Here is a 19,543-nt window from a genome sequence, read left to right on the forward strand (position 1 = left end):
TGGCTTCCCATAGCATTGTGTTAGAATGCCCAGGGCTAGGTTAATATTCCTTGCCCGGCATCTGGTCAGTCACCTGTATACATGTCTAAGTGTCTCATTGTTTAGGGCAGAGGTCATGGATTCCATCCCATGGAGCAGGCATACCCAGAGGAGGCTACTGCCCCTTGGTAGGTGGAGCTCCTGTTTTCATACTGGGTGGGGCCTGGAACATGGCCTACAGAGATGTTTACGGTAGCACAATTTGGGCAAATGCAATGTGTGGGATGACAGTAAAGTTTCTATGCAATATGATTTTATTTGCTTGGAAACAGTCTGAACCAAAAGATAGTTAAAAATGGCCAAAAATATTTAAAAATAATAGTCATTTGTTCCACATGAATACTTTCAGCTGGACATTAAATTACTAAACACATGGAATCCCAGTAAGGCAGATGAGCACCCAGTGTTGCATTTGTGGGCACTCCTGGGTGTGGCGTCTTGGTAGCACTGGGACTCTTCTTCCCAGTTTGGAGGTTGTTCCAGAATAGGTAACAGGAAGACCAGGCTGCCTGTGTTGTCACTGCTCATTCTGTTGGCCCTCTGTGATGGAGGCTGACACAGGACCCTGGCCCTTGTTGACATCACTGATGCACACCCACTGTCCATCCACTGACTCTTTCCACAGGGTCACCTGCAAGTTAGCACACTAAAGTCACAGGTCTGTGGCTATTCTGCTCCTCTTCAGCCACATCCTCAGTGCCAACACAGGCCAAGGGGAAAAGCATCTAATTCCCACTACACTTCTCAAAATGCAGGGGAAGGACCAATCCATGTTCACAGGGAACGCTGCTTTAATTAGAGTGACAGTGACTCAGAGTAGGCCAGGTTGGACCATCTGTGTCACCAATTGTAACCGCACAAGTTAGACAGGACACTATTATATGAGGGACCATTATAGAGCAAACAGCTGAAAAGGTCTGTCCCTGGAAAGAATCTGAGTAGTTGTTCTCTAACAACACTGTCCTGTGGCTCCTCATGGCATATGCCTTGTGTATTTGACCTGTGCCTGTTACGGAAGCATGATCTTTATTTCATACAGAGGGAGAGAAATGGCCTAAGAAGGCAGACTGTAAAATGCTTCAGGAATGCCAATTAATAATCAGGACTCTGGTACAAAGAAATAAAGGAGGATGACTATCCTTTGAGCTGGGGTCTGCAAGTCTGTTCTGGAACTGCAGAACAGAAAAGGCTAAGGTGCAGAGGGTGTTAAGAAATGTTTGTACTTATCTCTTAGCAATGAACAATGTTGTCTTATGTGTTGGCTTTAAAAAGGGAAGCCATTATGCTAAATGAGATAAGCCAGCCACAAAGGGACAGAAAGTAGAGTGGGTAGTAAAGGAAGCTAGTTAATAGGCACTGAGTTTGTTTTACAAGCTTCAGAATTCTGAAGATCAGTTACACAGTGTCAACACACAGCACTTAAAGTCTATTTTACTAGTTCCAGAAAACACAGAGGTGTTCCCTAGTATCCTTTTTCTGCCCTTTGTTGGTCTTTCCAGTGGTCACCTGGCTCATGGCAGGAGCAGGAGTGGTGCAAGTTCTGTGCTTAGGAAAGAACTGATCCTGATACTTAGGAAAGAGCCCCAGGCTCTCCTTGCAGAGGTCAGGCTACACTGCAGCTATGCAACCAAGTCCTTTTCTGTGTCATATAGGACTCGGTACCTCAGAGGGTTGAATTCAGATCTACCTCTATGATGGAATCATTTACTGTACATGGCAGCAAGTGAAAAACCATTAGGGCCTATATGCTTGTCCCCCTAGAAATGGGGTATACCTTATTGTCTCCACCTGACACAGCCAGGATGTTTGCTGTGATGGACCAGCTCACGTGCCACACTACGTCATTGAACTTGTGTAGGAGTTTAGGTGACCACATATTGCCTGAGGCATCATCGCAGGTCCAAATAAACACTCGGCCATCCTAGGGAAAGAGCCACATCAGGAGATGGGGGTACACGCATTCTCCCCAGGGGGAGTAATCTGTACCAGCAGAGGGAGGGAAGCCACACTTTAGAGTCTGTTCCAGTGTCCTGCTTCTGATCCTTTCTTCCTGAACACAGCTCATAAATAGGCCGGGGGCTCTGGATTCTGTGGTATCAGGGATGAATCTAGGGTATAGTCTGTTTTCCTTCCTGGGTGGCTAGTATGTCTCATGTGAACAGGGACAACCATCTTACAAACTACACAGAAATGGAATAGACAAATGAACAAACAAGAATGTCCAATAAAAACACTAATGGACCTGAAGTCCTTGCCTCTTATTTCATCCCAGTGATGACAAGAAATAAGAGAAGGACAACTAAGTACATGGACCCAAGGCACTTCCATTCCTCCTACATAAGGGTCAGGAGGGACCAAAGCTTGGCACTAGTTCTCAAGCTACATTGGACTCATCTCACTGTACGCTGGCCCTACAGGGTCCTTCTGTTCTCTGTCCAAATCTAAAGATGCTACCCACCTTTCCCTCTGGACAGACTGGAAGGAACTCACTCAAGGGTAAAAATAGGGGATGCGCTTATGGGGTGGGCTGACCTGAGAGCAGCTGGCAATGGTGCTGGTGGGCAAGCCAATGGAGGGGGCCCAGGCAACATCTCGAACCCAGTCGCTGTGTGCCTCTAGCTTTTGCTCCTCCTTCCACTGGCCATCCTCCTCTTCCCTGCAGAGGAAACCAGAGCAGGAATACAGTGGCTGGCTGGTATTCCTACCTTGGGGAAAGGGTTCACTTTTCATGTTTTCTTCAATGAGACCAATGAGTAGAATTCAACTTAGCTTATCAACCTGCCCATAAGGTCCCCAGGAAATGCCCTTTCATCCATAGCTCCAAAGTTTGGGGGAATACTAAAATGCTTAAAAAGGAGCAAGGTGTTTGTTTTAAAAAGGAAGTCCTAACCGACTGTTTACTGGTAGGGAGAAAGGTGAACTTGCTTCTTGTACACTGTAGCTGAGCAATGACAGAAGAGATGCCCACTGACCTCCACAGCTTGATGAGGTTGTCACAGCCACCTGATGCAAACTTCTTGATGTAATTGGGTTTCTGCCCTGATGGTTGGTCTATAAGGCTTCCAGGCACAACAGCTGGGGCCCAACTGACAGCATTACAGCCAATCTGCAGAGGGGAACCTATGGTGATGCTATGTTCTTGCATAGCAATAAAATATATTTTTCCATGCACTCCTGGTGATTTCCCTCTAATTGTTAGGACTTGGATTATAGCACACAGATAATGTGATGAGCAATAATCAAGCACTGATGTAACACCAGCATGGGAGGCAGGATAAGGGGACATGGGACAGCAAGATTGCTGACCACTGACCAACAAACCTAGCCAAATCCATGCACTTCAGATTCAGTAAGAGATCCAGTCTCAAAATGTGAAGAGCATCAAGGCAAGACACCCGATGTCAACCTTGGGCCTATACATTCACCCGCACATACCCATACAAGTACACACACAAAGTAGGTGTTAGCCTTAAAGGCAAACATTAGGCCAACAGACTACTCAGTAAAAACCCTAAGGTCCAGAAAGGCATATAGTGGTGTCCTGAAAGAAAATCAGGACTACAGTGCAGAATCAAGAGAAACGAGCATAGTCTCAGGGGACTCGTCCGGAGAGTTCTGTGCCAGAAGGAGGAAGAAGGACTACTCTCAGAGCACATAGAAGAGTAAATACCATTAGAAATAATGGACATGTAAATGAGGAACAACAAAGAAACATTAATATAGCGAGTCCTCAAACCACAAAGCTAAACTAAAAAAGGCACATTAAGGAGGGCCTAAACTAGATGACTTTTCATGGTAACTCATTGTGGTTTACTTACATTCTTTTCCTTCTTGGTGACAGGATGTAGCTATGTATTTGGGTTGGTCTAGGCTTGAGCTTTCCTTCTTTCTACCTCAGTTTCCCAATGTAAATAATCTTAACTTACCAATTAAGACACAGACTAGGCCAGGGAAGGTGGTTCAGTACTTGTTACAAAGAAATGAAAACCTGAATTTGGACTCCTAGAACACACATTAAAAAACAGGCATGAACCTGGTGTGGTGGCCTAAGCCTTTAATCTCCACTCAGGAGGCAGAGGCAGGTGAATCTCTGAGTTGAGGCCATCATGGTCTACAAATCGAGTTCCAAGGCTACACAGAGAAACCCTTTGAGAAACAACAAAACTAACCAACCAACCAACCAGGCATAGTAATGTGCACTTGCTTAGTTCTGTACTAGTAGGGCAGAGATAGGAAGACCCCTGAAGCTCACTGGCCAGTCTATCCAAATTAGTGAGCTTTGGGTTCAGTGAAAGACTGTCTCAACATATAAGGTGCACAGTAACAGGCATCAGACATTGATCTGCCTCCACATGTGTATGAGCATGTATACATGCATACTCTACATACACACAGATTAACTTTGAACAAGAACCAACAATATGCTTGATGTAACTCAGCAGCAGACACATTAAAAATGAAAGGCTAAGAAATCAAGCAAACAGAATTGAAACCAGGCAACAATAGTAAGATACAAAGGTCACATAATCAATTGATACGAAAAGGAAGAGAGAGCCTCAGATATATAGTATTAGCAAATTCAAAGGTGGGAAATAATTTCATATTTCTGATTTAAAAAAATGGACCAAGACTGGAAATCAACAGCAAGAGAAACTGCAGAAATTACACATGGAGGCTAAGATGGCTAATTTTAACTATTGACTTGATTTAGAATCCTCTTGGAAACAACTAGGGATGTCTATGAGGACATTTCCAGAACACTCAACTGAATGGGAGCATCACCATCCCAAAGGCTTAGGATCTTTGACTGCATAAAAAAGAGAAAGTGAGGGGCTGGTGAGATGGCTCAGTGGGTAAGAACACTGACTGCTCTTCCAAAGGTCCTGAGTTCAAATCCCAGCAACCACATGGTGGCTCACAAACACGCGTAATGAGATCTGACACCCTCTTCTGGAGCGTCTGAAGCTACAGTGTACTTATTTATAATAATAAATAATTCTTTTTAAAAAAAAAAAGAGGAAGTGAGCTGAACACTTGCCTGCCCCCTCTCCCCTGCTCTCTGCTGCTGATGCCTTGTGACAAATTGTCTCACCAGTTGACAGGCTACTATCAAACTAAGCCAAAATAAGCCTTTCCTTTCTAGAGTTGCTTTTGCCAGAGATTTTGTCACAGCAAGGAGAAAAATTACAGTTTTGAACAATAAGTTACTAAGAAATTAAGTGGGGGGCTGGTGAGATGGCTCAGCGGGTAAGATCACTGACTGCTCTTCTGAAGGTCCTGAGTTCGTATCCCAGCAACCACATGGTAGCTCACAACCACCCGCAATGAGATCTGACACCCTGAAGACAGCTACAGTGAATTACGCCGGAGTAAGTGGGGCGGCAGAGGTCCTGAATTCAATTCCCAGCAGGCACACACATGATGGCTCACGGCCATCTGTACAGCTACAGTGTATTCATACACATAAATAAAATGAATCTTTAAAACAAAAAAGAAATTAAGTTAAAATGTTTGGGGTTTTTTGTTTGTTTGTTTTTGAGACAGGGTTTCTTTGTGTAGCCCTGGCTGTCTTATAACTCGTTTTATGGACCAGGCTGGCCTCAAACTTGGAGATCTCCTTGCCTCTGCCCCCCAAATGCAGGAATTAAAGGTGTGAGCTGCAACTGCCCAGCTTGAGAAAATGTCTGGAGTAAATGTAAATGGAAACATACTAAAAGTATATAAAACACAAGTAGTACATTAAGGGGAAAAATAGCACAAGCAGTACAAAGAGGGAGCTTTACAACACTGAGATCCTGTATCCAAAAAGAACACAACTCTAGTTCCAGAGGAACCAATGACTGTGGTCTCCAAAGGCACTACTCATTATGTGTATACACACCGACCCTAAAATCAACTGGTATAAATGCCAACAATACATGAAACAATTACAGTTACTCAAGAAATATAAATAAAAACACATTGACTCCACCTCTCTCTACTAGGCAAAGGAGCCATCAAGAAAAGAGCAGCAAACTCGGGTGGATGATGTGGGAGAAAGAATGCTTACAGAGCGCTGGCAGCAATGATGAGGGTGGTGGGGTTGTGAGTTAGTGTAGCTGCTAAAGAAAAGAACTCTACAGGATCCTGGATGTATACTCCTGGATGTACATCTGATGGACTCTTAGTCAGCACAGCACAGCACACCACAGCACAGGAATAATTCAACCATCCATGTTTACTACTATTCAAAGCAGCTACGAACTGGAGCCCTGTGTACACCATCAAAGAAAACAGCCTAGATATACAATGGAGTCTCTGTTCTGCCACAGAAGAATGAAAGTATTTCATTTGCAGGATAATAGATGGAATGGGAGATTGTCATGTTAAGTGAAACAAGCCCGACTCAGACAACTCTCATATACAGAATATAGACATAAAAAAACCAAGACATGGTAATATTGACAAGAGACTATTTGGGAAGAGGAAGTAGACTATCTGGAGGAGGAGACAAGAGAGGTAACAAGTGAGTATGATCGAACTACAGGATATGCATGTATGAAAATGTCCAAACTTGCCGGGCAGTGGTAGCATACGCCTTTAATCCCAGTGCTTGGGAGGCAGAGGCAGGTGGATTTCTGAGTTCGAGGCCAGCCTGGTCTACAGAGTGAGTACCAGGATAGCCAGGACAATACAGAGAAACCCTGTCTTAAAAAAAAATGTCCAAACTTGTAATTTTACAAAATGAATATACACTAATAGAAAATGCAAAAAGGCAAACCTGAAATTGCCAGATGACCCAACTGTTTCATAGAAAGATATATACCTAAGGGTAGGGAATTAGAAACAGATATACCAAAACCCATAAACAATCATATCAACTTTTTTTGTTGTTGGTTTTTTCGAGACAGGGTTTCTCTGTGTAGTCCTGGCTGTCCTGGAACTCACTCTGTAGACCAGGCTGGCCTCGAACTCAGAAATCCGCCTGCCTCTACCTCCCAAGCGCTGGGATTAAAGGCGTGTGCTACCATCGCTCCGCAATCATAGCAACTTTTACTAATAAAAACTGAAAATGCCTATTATCAGACAGGTTTTGTGTCAAATCACTAGTTGCCACATATTATGGCAGACAAACTCTGTTTCTTTCTAATAGTTTTTCTAGATAGAGCTTCTCTTGTGTAGCCCTGTCTGTCCTGGAACTTGCTCTGTAAACCAGGCTGGCCTCAAATACAGAGAGCTGTTGCCTCTGCCTCTCAAGTGCTGAGATTAAAGGAGTGTGCCACTATGCCCATCCATTTGTTCTTTCATGACTGAGTGTTTTTGATTTTGAGAATTACAGGATGCTCAGGGGCTCAAGAAGTGTGAGTTTCCACTTTCTACAATGTTTTCTGGCCTATTTCATACCTAAGGTCCAAGGATCAGAAAGCACAGGGAACTAGATCTCTAGGCCATTCTTCAAGACTCATTGAGTTCTGGGGACCCACAGTGCTTGTCAGCTTCAGGCTTCTGTAGCAAGGTGGCTGGTCAAAGTGCCCTCATGCTTCTGTCCCCAACCTGGCTCTAACTAGGAGAAACCATTGTCACCTCTGCCTTGGGCTGAGAAGGCAGCTCCAGCAAGTCTAACCTATAACCTTTCCCAACCACTGCTCAGCCGGGACACCTACTCTCCTCCTAGGAGCACAGAAGACTAATACAGCAACTGCTCTCTCTTCCATGCAAAAGGCAAGGGCAGGACTCACCGTGTGAGCGTTGTTAATCTTCTTTACTTCCCATTGGCCTTCCCCTGTATAGGTCAGAAGTGAGATGGCCCCATCTGAACTCCCACAGGCCAGGATCAGGCCATAGTCATGAGGGGCCCAGCAAACAGAGTTCACTGTGGAAAGGAGGTACAGTGAGAAGGCTTTCATCCTGTATCCTCTATTCTGGTAAATTCTTAGAAAAAACACAGGGAAAAACAACAGGCCAGCTGCTTGTTGACATTTGGCCAAATGAGGACAAATTTACACCTAACAGCATTTCTTAAGTCTGTCTTCACAAAACTAGGAGGAGGAGGGGCACTCTGAGATTCAAGGCTGAGCCTTGGAAAGCCTCACTGTTCTTACTAAACTTCTCTCTGAACTGGCTTTAAGTCTTGGGGACTGACCTCTGCTGTGGATAGACTAGTGAAAAAGCCAACAAATGTCCAAAGGATGGACAAGAGAAGGGTCTGGGATATGACCAGACCTGGGGCTTTTCCCACTCATAAGACCTTCCTACTCACCTGCCAACTCTACATACCTGAGGAGTCATGTCCTGAGTGCTCATGGGTCTTCTCCCAAGTGCCATTTTCCTCCTTCCAGATAATGACTTTCCGGTCATAGGAACAGGATGCTAGGATATTGCCATACATGGGGTGGGCCCAGGCCACTTGCCACACTGGCCCCTCATGTCTGTAAGGGAGGGAGTCACAGGCTGCTAAGAGGGTCAGGGGACACACAGTACCAATTCGCTCTGGAGAGACAACATAATGTTCCCACTGTCTTAGTTTTTTTGAGTCAGGGTCTCATACTGTAGCTCAGGTTAGCCTTGAGCTTGTGATCCTCTCAAATGCTAGAACAAGAGGTATGTGCCACCACACTGAAATTTGGTTTGTGTTCTACTAGGTTTAGAATGAGAACTCTGCATCTTGAAATGATTTACTAAAACATTAAATTGCCTCTTTACCAAAACCAAGTAACAAGTGGCAATTGTTAATTGTAAGCGGCAAATCTGTAATTTCAAAGTCATAATGAGCACAAACGATATTCTCAGACAACTACATGTAAGATGAAAACACATCTGACTTTTCTTGGTGACAAAGTGACAGATTATTGGAGTTTCCAGCCTATATCCAAAATAGAAGGAAATGGTAAATTCAGAATCATGTAAATAAATGTGATTGTTTTTTTCTGTCCCAGTTTGCCAAACTTATCACCCTATTCACAGAACTCTGGCAGACCCAGGTACCCAGGTAAGGAACTCACACTATGTCAAAGCCTGTGATGGAAAAGAGATGTGATCATGAAAATGAGCCAAGACTCAAGGCTTAGTGGGGAAGAGAAAAGCAAGCATCTTTTAAATAATCCCTGGTCATCTATCTGCCATGGGCAAACAGAACAAGAGAATGTGTAAAGTTTGTCTTATGGACCCAGCGAGATGGCCTAGTGGGTAAGGCACCTGCTATGTAAGCCTGGGTTCAATCCCTGTAGCCATGGAAAGATAGAAGGCGAGAACTCCACAAAATTGTCTTTTGACTGCCACATGAGTCTGCACATATGTCCCAAGTAAGTTCATCTCATGATCATACTTCCTAAATGACACTTCAGGTGAAATGCCTAAATGTGCGCAGGTTGGTACTGTACTTGGCTTCTGAACATGGCAGTGTTTGTCCACATCAAGGATATTGAGGATTGGCCCTGGATAGAGTCAGGATTATCCCATCTGGGGGTAAGCAGAGGAGGGCTTCAAGAGACAAAGGGCCTCACTTGCCCAGGTCTCCTGGTGGCACAACTGTGCCCTTACCTGCACCTCTGCTAAGGGCTCTAAGCAACCTCACTGCTGAATGTTCTCTGGGATTGCTCTGAATTTGTGCTTTTACCCTTCCTCCCAAGCCTGAGAATCCAGCTATCCCGTGACCTTCTCCATGCTTGTTTATACTTACCCTCTGAGGTCTGCGATGAGGATCTGCCCTCCATTTCGCACATCAAAAATTTTGACGGACCTATCCGAGGAGCAGGTTGCTAGGCGGGTGCCATAATAGTCCATCTGTGCATCATGCTGCAAGGGGAGGACAACTAGGAAAGCCTGCAGGACAGGTGGCTAACTCCCAAGCCAGGGCCTAGTATAGACCCAAATCAGGTTTCAGGAAAAGTCAGCTGTCACTTGGAGCAGTTAGAAACTTTCAAAGAAAGTGTTGTATGGACCTTAACATTCCTTTGTCACCTCTCTACTCAAGGACAAGGATTCTTCTGGAAGGCCAACTTTCTACTGGGTCAGGCCTTGTTCTCCTGGTAAGCAGGCTTGCAGGTCCATTTAAAAACCCTTTCAGCAGAGTACTATCATACTGGTAAGGAAGGCCTAGTATCTAAGAGGTAAATTCTATCTCTTTAGCTTATCTGTTATACAACCTTTGGAAAATTAGCTTATTTCTTTAAACTTCAGTTTCCATATCTTAAGAAGGATCTAAGGAGCATATTGGCTTCACAGGTCCTCGAACAGTGTGATGACAAGTTTAGAGAGTATGCAAATGTCTCTAACTACTATACTGCCTTCTCTGGTCCCCAGATGGAAACCAAGGGAGGTCACTGGCAGGGGTGCCTAGACTAGATCTTATTGCCCTTGGATCCATGCCAGTTCCAGCCAAGTGGTCTCAGAGCTAGACTACTCACCACCAAAACCAGCAAGATGCACAGTTTTGCATCAGAACCCCCAAAGCAAGTGCTAGTGGTCATGTGTGGAGATCAGGGACCTCACAGGAAGGACTGAGGCCACTAGGCCTGGGCCCTGCGCAAAGGCTGCCTGCATTGTTTGGCTCCAGGAAGCAGGCTGAGTTTTTCAGTTAGAGACTTCAACCTCTGGACCTTCCCTAGCAGCTCTACACTGTGCCCTGTGTTGACCTATCAAGAAACGCCCTGAGAGGCCCAAGGGTCTGGTGTGGACTACACTCTGGGGTAGAAGTATTATTGGCCTCTGGCCTATGCTTTCACTGTGGCTGCCGGACTTCCTACTCTCCCTCACTAACTCCCTTTCAATAGAGCTAAGAAATAGCCTTAGGGGAAAGACAAATGGGAAGACGACTGATTGTCAAACCTCTGCAGCTTTACTCACAGAGCAGGGTACTGTGCTGGCCAAAGACTGAAGGGCCTGAACTGTACAGCAGAACCAGGTTCTCACAACAAAGATAAGCCATTGTCAAAAACCTGCCAACTCAGAGGTCATGCAGGAAAATGATTAAACCCCAGAAGTTTATGGCCTGCTGGGAACTAATATACAGTCACAACTCTCACTGAGGGGAATGCCCATGTCCAGGCCCAGGAGAAGGGCTAAATGGATACTTACAATCATGTCCTCATGAGAGGTGTCCACAGTGTTAATTACCGACACCTAGAACCAAAGACATTCTGTAAATTCACTGACAGAAGCCACAACAGTCATCTCATTAAAGCACTAATTGTTTCTGAAGTTCTTATGGGCATTCATTCACTCATTTATTCACTGGCATGCTCATTATATAAACACTTTCTTTTTATTTTTCATGTGACTGGCTCTCATTATGTAGTTCAGTCTGGCGTTGACCTCAGTATTCTCCTGCCTCAGCCTCCCAAACACCAGGACTACATATGTGCATATTTACTTCCAGCTAAGTATCTTCTTTGTATTAAGCACCATGTGAAGAACTGCAGTGTGGAGTGGCAGCTCTTGCCTCAGAGAAGCTCATGTGTTAACGGCCTACCAGTAGGCACATCAGCCATACTGAGGTTTGTGTGGGCTCAAAAAGCCCAAGATGAAGGGGATACACAGCTGCCTTAATGGGTGAGAACCTTGTTGCTCAGAAAGAAGATATAATCCAAGCAGGAAAGGTTCCCACGGGCAAGGACAGTCTCAGTCAGTGCGACCAAGCCAGGAAGAGATGACATTCCCTTTCTGCATCACAAGCAATTCTGATGGCCCAAACAGTTTATGTGGAACAGGTTATAATTCAAGAGGAGGATCTGACTTTGGTTGCCTCTGAGGCTACTCTCTGGCCTACTCTGAACTGTGATTAGGCCTGTCTAAACTCTTACTGTGTGAGACCCAGGTCTGATAGTCTGTAGAGGCCAAAAACAGTTGTGGTGGTCACCAGTGATTTCCTCATTCGTTTTAAATCAGCCTCTCTCCACCTAGGTAGACTCTTACATACACAAAAGCCATGGACTTTTATAAGCTACATTACTTTATGGTACGTCTCTGCTGGAGAAGGCAAGCTCCTTGAAACTCTCTGTAGCTTTGACACATTCTCTGTCTGTCTTAGTACATAGGTCTAGCTGGTCCAGAACTCACTACATAGACCAGGCTACCCTCAAACTCTTGAGATTTACCTGCAAGTGCTGGGATTAAAGGCAGGCACCATCACATACCTCAGCTTTGAATCTCTTTAAGTTATTTAGCACAATGTTTTACAGATAGAAAGAACTCAATAACTATTTACTAAATTAATAAAAAAGCAAAGATACACATCCCCACCCCCCGGCTCATCCACGCTGTGGTGGTCACCAGTGATTTCCCCATTCATTTTAAATCAGCCTCTCTCCACCTAGCTAGACTCTTACATACACAAAAGCCATGGACTTTTATAAAGCTACATTACTTTATGCTACTTTTCTGCTGGAGAAGGCAAGCTCCTTGAAACTCTCTGGAAAGGGAATGTCATCTCTTCCTGGCTTGGTCGCACTGACTGAGACTGTCCTTGCCCATGGGAACCTTTCCTGCTTGGATTAATCTCTCTCTTGGGAGAGAAAAGTGGATTGAAGAGGTGGTTTCCATTTGAGACTGACATTTCTCACCATTTCCAACAAGTCACCTTTTCCAGTGCAAACATTTAACACTCTGGAAGATCAAGGGGGTGAATCAAGAATTCTACAATAGCCTGGGCTATTTTTCAGAAAGGTAGACCCTAGGAGAGTATGGCAGAAAGGCATTCAGAAGGCACACACTGAATAAGTGCATGTTTCCTAGAGAATTCTAAATGCTCTGAAAAGTGTCTGCAAAGATTAGAGAAAGAGGAATAGCACCTGCCTGGAGACAACCACATTTTCCTGTGAACATTGGAGAGGCACCAGGAGCAGTCTGTTATAGTCAATAGAAAAACTAAGCAATTTGGGGGCTGGAGAGATGGTTCAGCGATTAAGAGCACTGACTGCTTTTCTGAAGGTCCTGAGTTCAAATCCCAGCAACCACATGGTGGCTGACAACCATCTCTCTGGTGTGTCTGAAGACAGCTACAGTGTATTTACATATTATAATCAATAAAATCTTTAAAAAAAAAAAAACAACCTAAGCAATTTAAGGTGCGAGTGAAGACCACACTGCTGGCAACAAACCTATCTACTAACCCTCTAGGCCCCTGCTCCCCAACACACACCAATATAAGGTGGGTGATGTGCTCAAGAATCCACACAATCCTGACTGGCTCAAGGAAAAGTAATTTTATAAATTGGTGACCCACAGGACCTTGGAAAGCTCTCATCCTTCTGACCATGGGTTATGATTCACACTTTGGGATGCTATGTGTTTCAAAGCTCTTGGAGCAGTCCTCTGGAGCATCTGACACTTATGCGCTTACTGGAACACAGTAAGAAGCAGCACTCACAACAATTCAGCTCACCAGAATCACGTCAGGCACAAACTTAGACCGAACCTGTCTAAGAGTCTCCAACGTGACAACAGAAGAGCCAAAGACCAACAGAAGGAGGCGGGTCCTTGCACCGCCGCTGTGCCAACCAGGGTCTAAGACTTCCAGAGTTCCATTCACTTAGCGTCAAGTGGGGTCGGGGGCAGTGTAGATATACCACAGATACCATGTAAGTTCAAAAATAAAAAGCTGAGGCGATGCCCTGGAGTCACTCAGCTAGGCCTGCCATCAGTTTTCCGAAGGGACCATCATACGTGGGAGTCCTGTGTCCAAGCAACTGATCCCTCCACCTCCTTTGCTGAGGTAGTAGGTGGCAGGACCGAATGATTAGGAGAATTTGGATCTTAGCTTGCCACTGCCCATCACAAGTGTTGATGATAGTAGCATCTGCGCCGCAGGCTACGCGCAGGCAGGGGATGTGAGCGATAGTGGGAACGTACTAAGGGCTTGTTAGGCAGTAGATCCTATGCTAGCTTTGGCTGTTTTTCCAATTCTGGAGGACAAGACACGAGACAGGTAGGAGGTGGCTCAGCAGCCGGGGCCTCTGAGTTCCGGAAGGCCCAGCGGCCTTGCCTTAAACTCTCGCTCCGAGACCCAGAGAGGCAGGACACGCAAACCTCGAGGACGTAGAGGTGGTTTGCCCCAAGGCCACGACTATCCCAAGGATCGCAACACTTACCATAGCTGCAGCAGCGGCGACTCACGGCTTCGGACGTGGCAGCTCAGAATGCTTCACTTCCGGCACCGGCCCGCAGCCGGTAGGCCGTCACCCAGGAGCTTCCGGTCAGCAACACACTCGACTCACACAAAGGTTCCGCCTCTTCTGGAGCCTCGGCCCCGCCCTCCTGCAGTTCAGCCTTTACTTTTGGCCAACAGGAGGGCTCTGGTTGCTGTGGCGACTCTAATCCAGGGATTTTATAATTTGAAGCAGTCACTAGCGGGTTTTCTATTTAGACTTAAGTTTTTCTGGTTCTTGAGATGCATACATGAAATGACTAGTGATTACAGCTTCACCCTCCTTTTCTGCGGGTTCTGGGTCCTGCTGGCTTATCATGACCATCGTAAAGGTTAATTTCTCAAGTAGACTGGGCTAGTGCTTTATTAGGTCTTGCTATAAGTTTCTTTCCATTTAATTTGATGTTGGCTATTGGTTTGCTGTATATTGCCTTATTATATTTAGGTACGGACCTTGTATCTCTGATGCCTTTAAGACTTTTAACATGAAGAGGTATTGAATATCGTCAAAAGCTTTTTCATCATCTAATGAGATGATCGTGTGGGTTATTTTTCAGTTTGTTTATATGGTGAAATATGCTGATGGATAAAGGAACTCCACTAAATTCAGGGACAAGACAAGGCTGACCACTCTCTTACTATCTATTCAACACAGTACTTGAAGTTCTACCTAGAACAAAAAGACAATTAAATGAGATCAAGGAGATACAAATTGTAAAGGAAGAAGTCAAAGTTTCACTATTAGCAGATGGTATGATAGTATACATAAATGCACTAGCTTTCTTAAGGGATGGCAAGACAGGGTCTCTGATCCCTGGGAGTCTGACTGTTTCAAGGGAGAGCAACTGGAAACCCCTCACCTCTTGCCCCTAGCTTTGGTGTTTACACAAGCACTGTAAGGAGAACGCAGAGCTCCAGGACAGCTCCTCAGATGCACGTGGGTCCCATTTCCCTAGCACACTTAGAACCCAAGTGTCCCAGAGTGGAACCTCCACTCCCCAATAGCTAAATCAAAATTCTTTTCGGGGCAGTGGTGGAACATGCCTTTAATCCCAGCACTTAGGAGGCAGAGGCAGGAAGATTTCAGCATTTGAGATCAGCCTGGTCTACAGAGTGAGTTCCAGGACAGCCAGGGCTACACAGAGAAACCCTGTTTTGAAAAAACCAAACCAAACCAAAACAAAAAAACCTTTCGGGTAGTATGTTGAAACTGAGATTGAATACCTTGGCTGAAAACAGTTACCAGCAAGATGCCAAAACTCAAGGAGTGTGAAGGCTTTTTGGAGAGGGGCCAGGAGAGTGGCAGCCTTATATCCTGACACCATCCACCCGTCCTGGCCACTGCCACTGCCACAGAGCCTTTGAGATCTCTCTCCACCTCCAATGAAGAACTTTTGCAGGGATTTGAGGAGGTGGTACTTAAGGTAAAACAGAGAAGAAAGTTGAGGGGGCTCCTTGGCCTTCTGTTCTTTGAGGCACAGGCCCCTCTGTAGCTGCATCACTAATCCTTCAACTGATTGGGCCAAGTTCTTTTTCTCTAAGTCTTACTTTCCTCCAATAAAAAATAGTAGCTACAGGCATCTTACATGTAAATATAATGCATTGTTATTGAGGGAATTTTCTGGTATAAATTCTGAAGCTGAAGAGATTGAGGATCTGGGATAAGCAACAGCAACTTAAGATATTTGCAGGTAGACTGAAAGACAAGGTGTTATAAAGTTTTAGAGGGCCAACTCTGGCTGAAGATGGAATGTTTTCAGCACCTCATCTCCTACTTCTGAGGGCTCATCCTCTGCCTCTTTGAGTGGCGTCTTCTATGTAAAGTGAGAAGCACAGTACAGGTTCAGTATCTCTTATCTGAAATACTTGAAAGCAGCAGTGCTTCATTTTGGTTTTGTGAACATTTGCATATTCATGAGATATTCTGGGATGGAATCCAAGTCTGGATAGAAAGTTCACATTCTTTACATATGCTTACACACATAGTGGGAATTTATAGATTCTTAATAATTTTGTACTCAAAGTAAAGTTTGGTGGTATGGGGTTTCCTGCTTGTGGCATGATGTTGGCACTCAGAAAGTTCCAGATTTTCAGATTCAGAATGCTCAACCTATAATACCTACTCTGAAAATTGATATTGGGTTAAATGAACTTTGGAACTGAAACTGCGTTTGGAAGTTAGACAGAGCCACTGATACTTGACCTGGGGACCAGTTCAGCTTGTGAAGAGCTAGGATTTTGTGTATATAACCTGATGTTTGTTTCTTAGTCTGGCACATTTTCTTTCCTGTGAGAGGCTTGCCAGATTCAAATGACTAAGTGTTCTGGTTAGTTTTGTTTAATTTTGTTTTTAGTTTTGTTTTGCCGACTTGACACAAGGCAGGGTCATGTGAGAGAAGGGAACTTGGTTGAGTAGTTGCGTCTATCCAATTGGCCCCTAAGCAAGTCTGTTGGGGCATTTTCTTGATTAAGGACTGATGTGAGAGGGCCCAGCCACCTGTGGTTGGTTCTGAGAAGTATTAAAAAAAAAAGCAGCCAAGAGGAACAAGCCAGTAAGCACCACTCCTCCATATTCTCTGCTTCAATTCCTGACTTCATTTCCTGCCCTGCTTGAGTTCCTGCCTTGACTTCCTTCAGTGATAGCCTATGATTAGGATATATAAGCCAAACACATCCTTTCTTCCTTAAGTTTCTTTTGGCCATCGTGGTTTGTCACAGCAATAGAATGTAAACGAAAACACTAGGGTACCAAGATCTTCTTTGCATCCCCCCACCTCTCTAATGGGTGCCAACTATAATCTGGGTCCACACTTTCCACCTTCTTCCTCTGGTTTATCCCAGACAACAGTCAGGCCATTCATAGTTTTCTCCCTGCTACTATGCTTTTGAGTAACTCTTTTCTTCCTGAGACCTTTCCTCCCAAGCCTTCTCTCGGAGATGGGTTAATGACTCACAGAAGTTCCCACAGGTGATGGGAGCTCAAAGATGTGATCTAGAGCAAAATGTCTTTCCCAACCAAAGACTCAACTCCCCCAGGTTCAAATCCATAGAGAGAGGGGACCCAGCTGTCCTTCGGAAAAAGGCCTTGGGATGTTTACCATGCCTGCGTTTCCACGTGTGCATTTATTGTTATTGCTTAGTATAGTGTTGAAAAGGCAGACAAATCCTGTTAGTTACAAAGAGCACAAGCCAGAGATACAGAGAAATAAAGAGTGTACAATAAGAGCACAGTCACTTCCCAGCCCCGATTGTCCCAGAGCCCCCCAGAGCCCAGGCAGCTTATGGAAGCTGGAGGCGGCACCATTCCCTCGCTACTCCGTTATAAAAGATGTGCACACGAGAGTTAGCAAAGTGTGGTGACCCCCCGAGAGGAGGGGCCCTGGAGGGAGAGCACCACAGACGTTACAAAACAGACCAAGGGCCTGGAAGGGCCCAAGCAGCCTCAAACCTTTTGTTTTGGGAGGAGGGGGATGATGGCAGCTACCCAGGGCCTGGGGTCCCATGCCTTGGGTGGGTCGGATCTCTATATTAAATCAGAGGGCTTCATTTGGACCTTGGAAAACACATAGGAACTTTTAGGGTCTGACTGCGGCCTTGGTGCCCCGAGAAGAATCGTCACTCCTAGGGCTCTCCAAGGGTGGGGCTTTAGATACTAGAGCAGGAGAGAGTTGGGTGAAAAGCTTGTCAGCGTGTGGTTCAGTTGGCAGGCAACCTCCTATAGCTACATCAAGGGTGCAAAGACATCCAGGCAAGACATTTTTATATCCCAAAGGTGCTAAACCTCTGAATAAGAGACGACTCCCAATAACCCAAATAAAGTAACCAAAGGCCAGTTTAGAAAAGGCAGACAGAAAGTGTCCCTCTATAGTGTGGGTCTGGTGAGTCCGAATGTTCTCTCCAAGTACTGGGTCTGGGAGAGGTCTTCCTTTCCCATCCAGACAAGGAGCATATGGGGACTTGCTCGGGACAACCACAGGAGACGACTCGTTATGTGGGGCTTGGTGGCCTCTCCTGACAATTCCGGGGCTTAGGGGACAAGTAAATTGACAGTGTCCCAGAATTCAGGGTGTTGTTTTGTCTGTTCTTATAGGACATTCTGCACAGAAAGGATCTGAAGGACAGTGATTACAAAGGGGATAGGGGTGGTACATACATCAACAGACCCAGAGTCTGGGGAAAGAGAAGGTCAGAGGATCTGGCAACAAAAAAAACAACAAAAACAAAAACAAAACAAAACAAAACAAAAAAAACCCATTTCTTCAGAAGAACAAATGTGAGGGGGACTTTTTCCCCTGCTGTATACTAACATGTTTGAGAGGGACAATAATTAAAACATGTGGCTGGTGCCAGACAAGGGGGTGAAAGAGAAATTCTAGAGTTGGATTGAAGGCTATGTAAAAAATCAGGAGACGGCAAAGGTGGCTTTTCAACAGGCATGGGGACACAGGGGCTCTTTATTAACCAGAGGACCCAGGATAGGATGGGGCTCTGGCTTGGGAGCAGCCAGTGTCACATCCACTCTTAGAAATAGGGCACCTCCCTCCAGTCAGCTCTGCTGTGGTTGGGTTGAGGATAGGAGACGGGTGGGTGGGTGGAGACACGGAAGCTGCTCCTTAATCCTGGATAGCTGTGAGCCGCAAGTTGAGCCTCCCTCGAACCCCTCCACAGATAGATGACCCTGAAGTAGCCAGAGCCAATGTGCAGGTTCTCTGCCCGGTGTTCACCTGTTGTTTCTCAGCTATCTGATGGGGTAGGGAGTTGATGCACTTACAGAGTGCAGAGGACAGGAAAGAAGGGGGAGGGTGCCATACTAGAAAAGAGTAGAGATTCCTATTTCTGCTTAATTTTTTTTTTTTAAAATACCATAGACACACCAGAAACACCTGTGTGAGCCAGAAGAGCCAGCCATGGAAAACATAACCATTGCATAGTATTAAATGAGCAGAGACGGTGAATTCTTTATTTACAATTATTGTCTAGATAAAAAAATTCATAAAAACAGATGAATGGTCATAAATTATTGACCCCCTAATGGGGTGAACTGCCAAACGTATCCCATGCTGCTAGATATAGGACGCAGAAGTGCAAGCTTGTGTACTACAGTGAGTTCCGACAAACCAACCATCTCCTGTGTAAGTGTGTGAGAGTGAGGGGCTGGGGCATAGGCTATCCCTCATTCTTGACACCGGGAAGCCAGCGCTAATGTCAGGCCTCCTTGCTAGTTTCCTCTGCTCCCTGTCTGAGAACCTGGCTCTGCTCAGAGAACTCCTTCCTCTTTGCCCTGGAGGCCTGGTTCTAAAGCCCAAGGACCCCAGTTTGTAAGGGCAAGAACCCTAGTGGCATGGAATGAGGTCATAGATGCGTGGTTGAATGAAGGAGGGC

The 19,543-nt window shown here is 45.3% G+C and overlaps 1 protein-coding gene across 1 annotated transcript; it reads right to left on the reverse strand.

Moving 5' to 3' along the window:
• Nucleotides 1–275: 275 nt before the first annotated feature.
• Nucleotides 276–14,199, reverse strand: Sec13 (SEC13 homolog, nuclear pore and COPII coat complex component). The gene is made up of 9 exons (XM_031382948.1): nucleotides 14,106–14,199; nucleotides 11,095–11,139; nucleotides 9,698–9,813; nucleotides 8,296–8,447; nucleotides 7,758–7,891; nucleotides 3,012–3,145; nucleotides 2,572–2,695; nucleotides 1,814–1,960; nucleotides 276–670 (listed from the first exon to the last, which is right to left on the reverse strand). The coding sequence occupies exons 1-9, from the start codon at nucleotides 14,106–14,108 to the stop codon at nucleotides 557–559; spliced, it is 969 nt and encodes a 322-aa protein (XP_031238808.1). The 5' UTR covers nucleotides 14,109–14,199; the 3' UTR covers nucleotides 276–556.
• Between the last annotated feature and the right edge of the window lie 5,344 nt (nucleotides 14,200–19,543).

This window comes from Mastomys coucha, unplaced genomic scaffold, assembly GCF_008632895.1.
Source record: "Mastomys coucha isolate ucsf_1 unplaced genomic scaffold, UCSF_Mcou_1 pScaffold20, whole genome shotgun sequence".
Taxonomy (NCBI): Eukaryota; Metazoa; Chordata; class Mammalia; order Rodentia; family Muridae; genus Mastomys; species Mastomys coucha.

Excerpts from the sequence above, each read along its gene's own strand:
- Sec13 (XM_031382948.1), bottom strand. Across the intron at positions 7,892-8,295 it reads CTCAGGACATGACTCCTCAG|TGAACTCTGTTTGCTGGGCC; the intron begins GTATGTAGAGTT and ends TCCTTTCCACAG. Across the intron at positions 2,696-3,011 it reads AACCTCATCAAGCTGTGGAG|GGAAGAGGAGGATGGCCAGT; the intron begins GTCAGTGGGCAT and ends TTTCCTCTGCAG.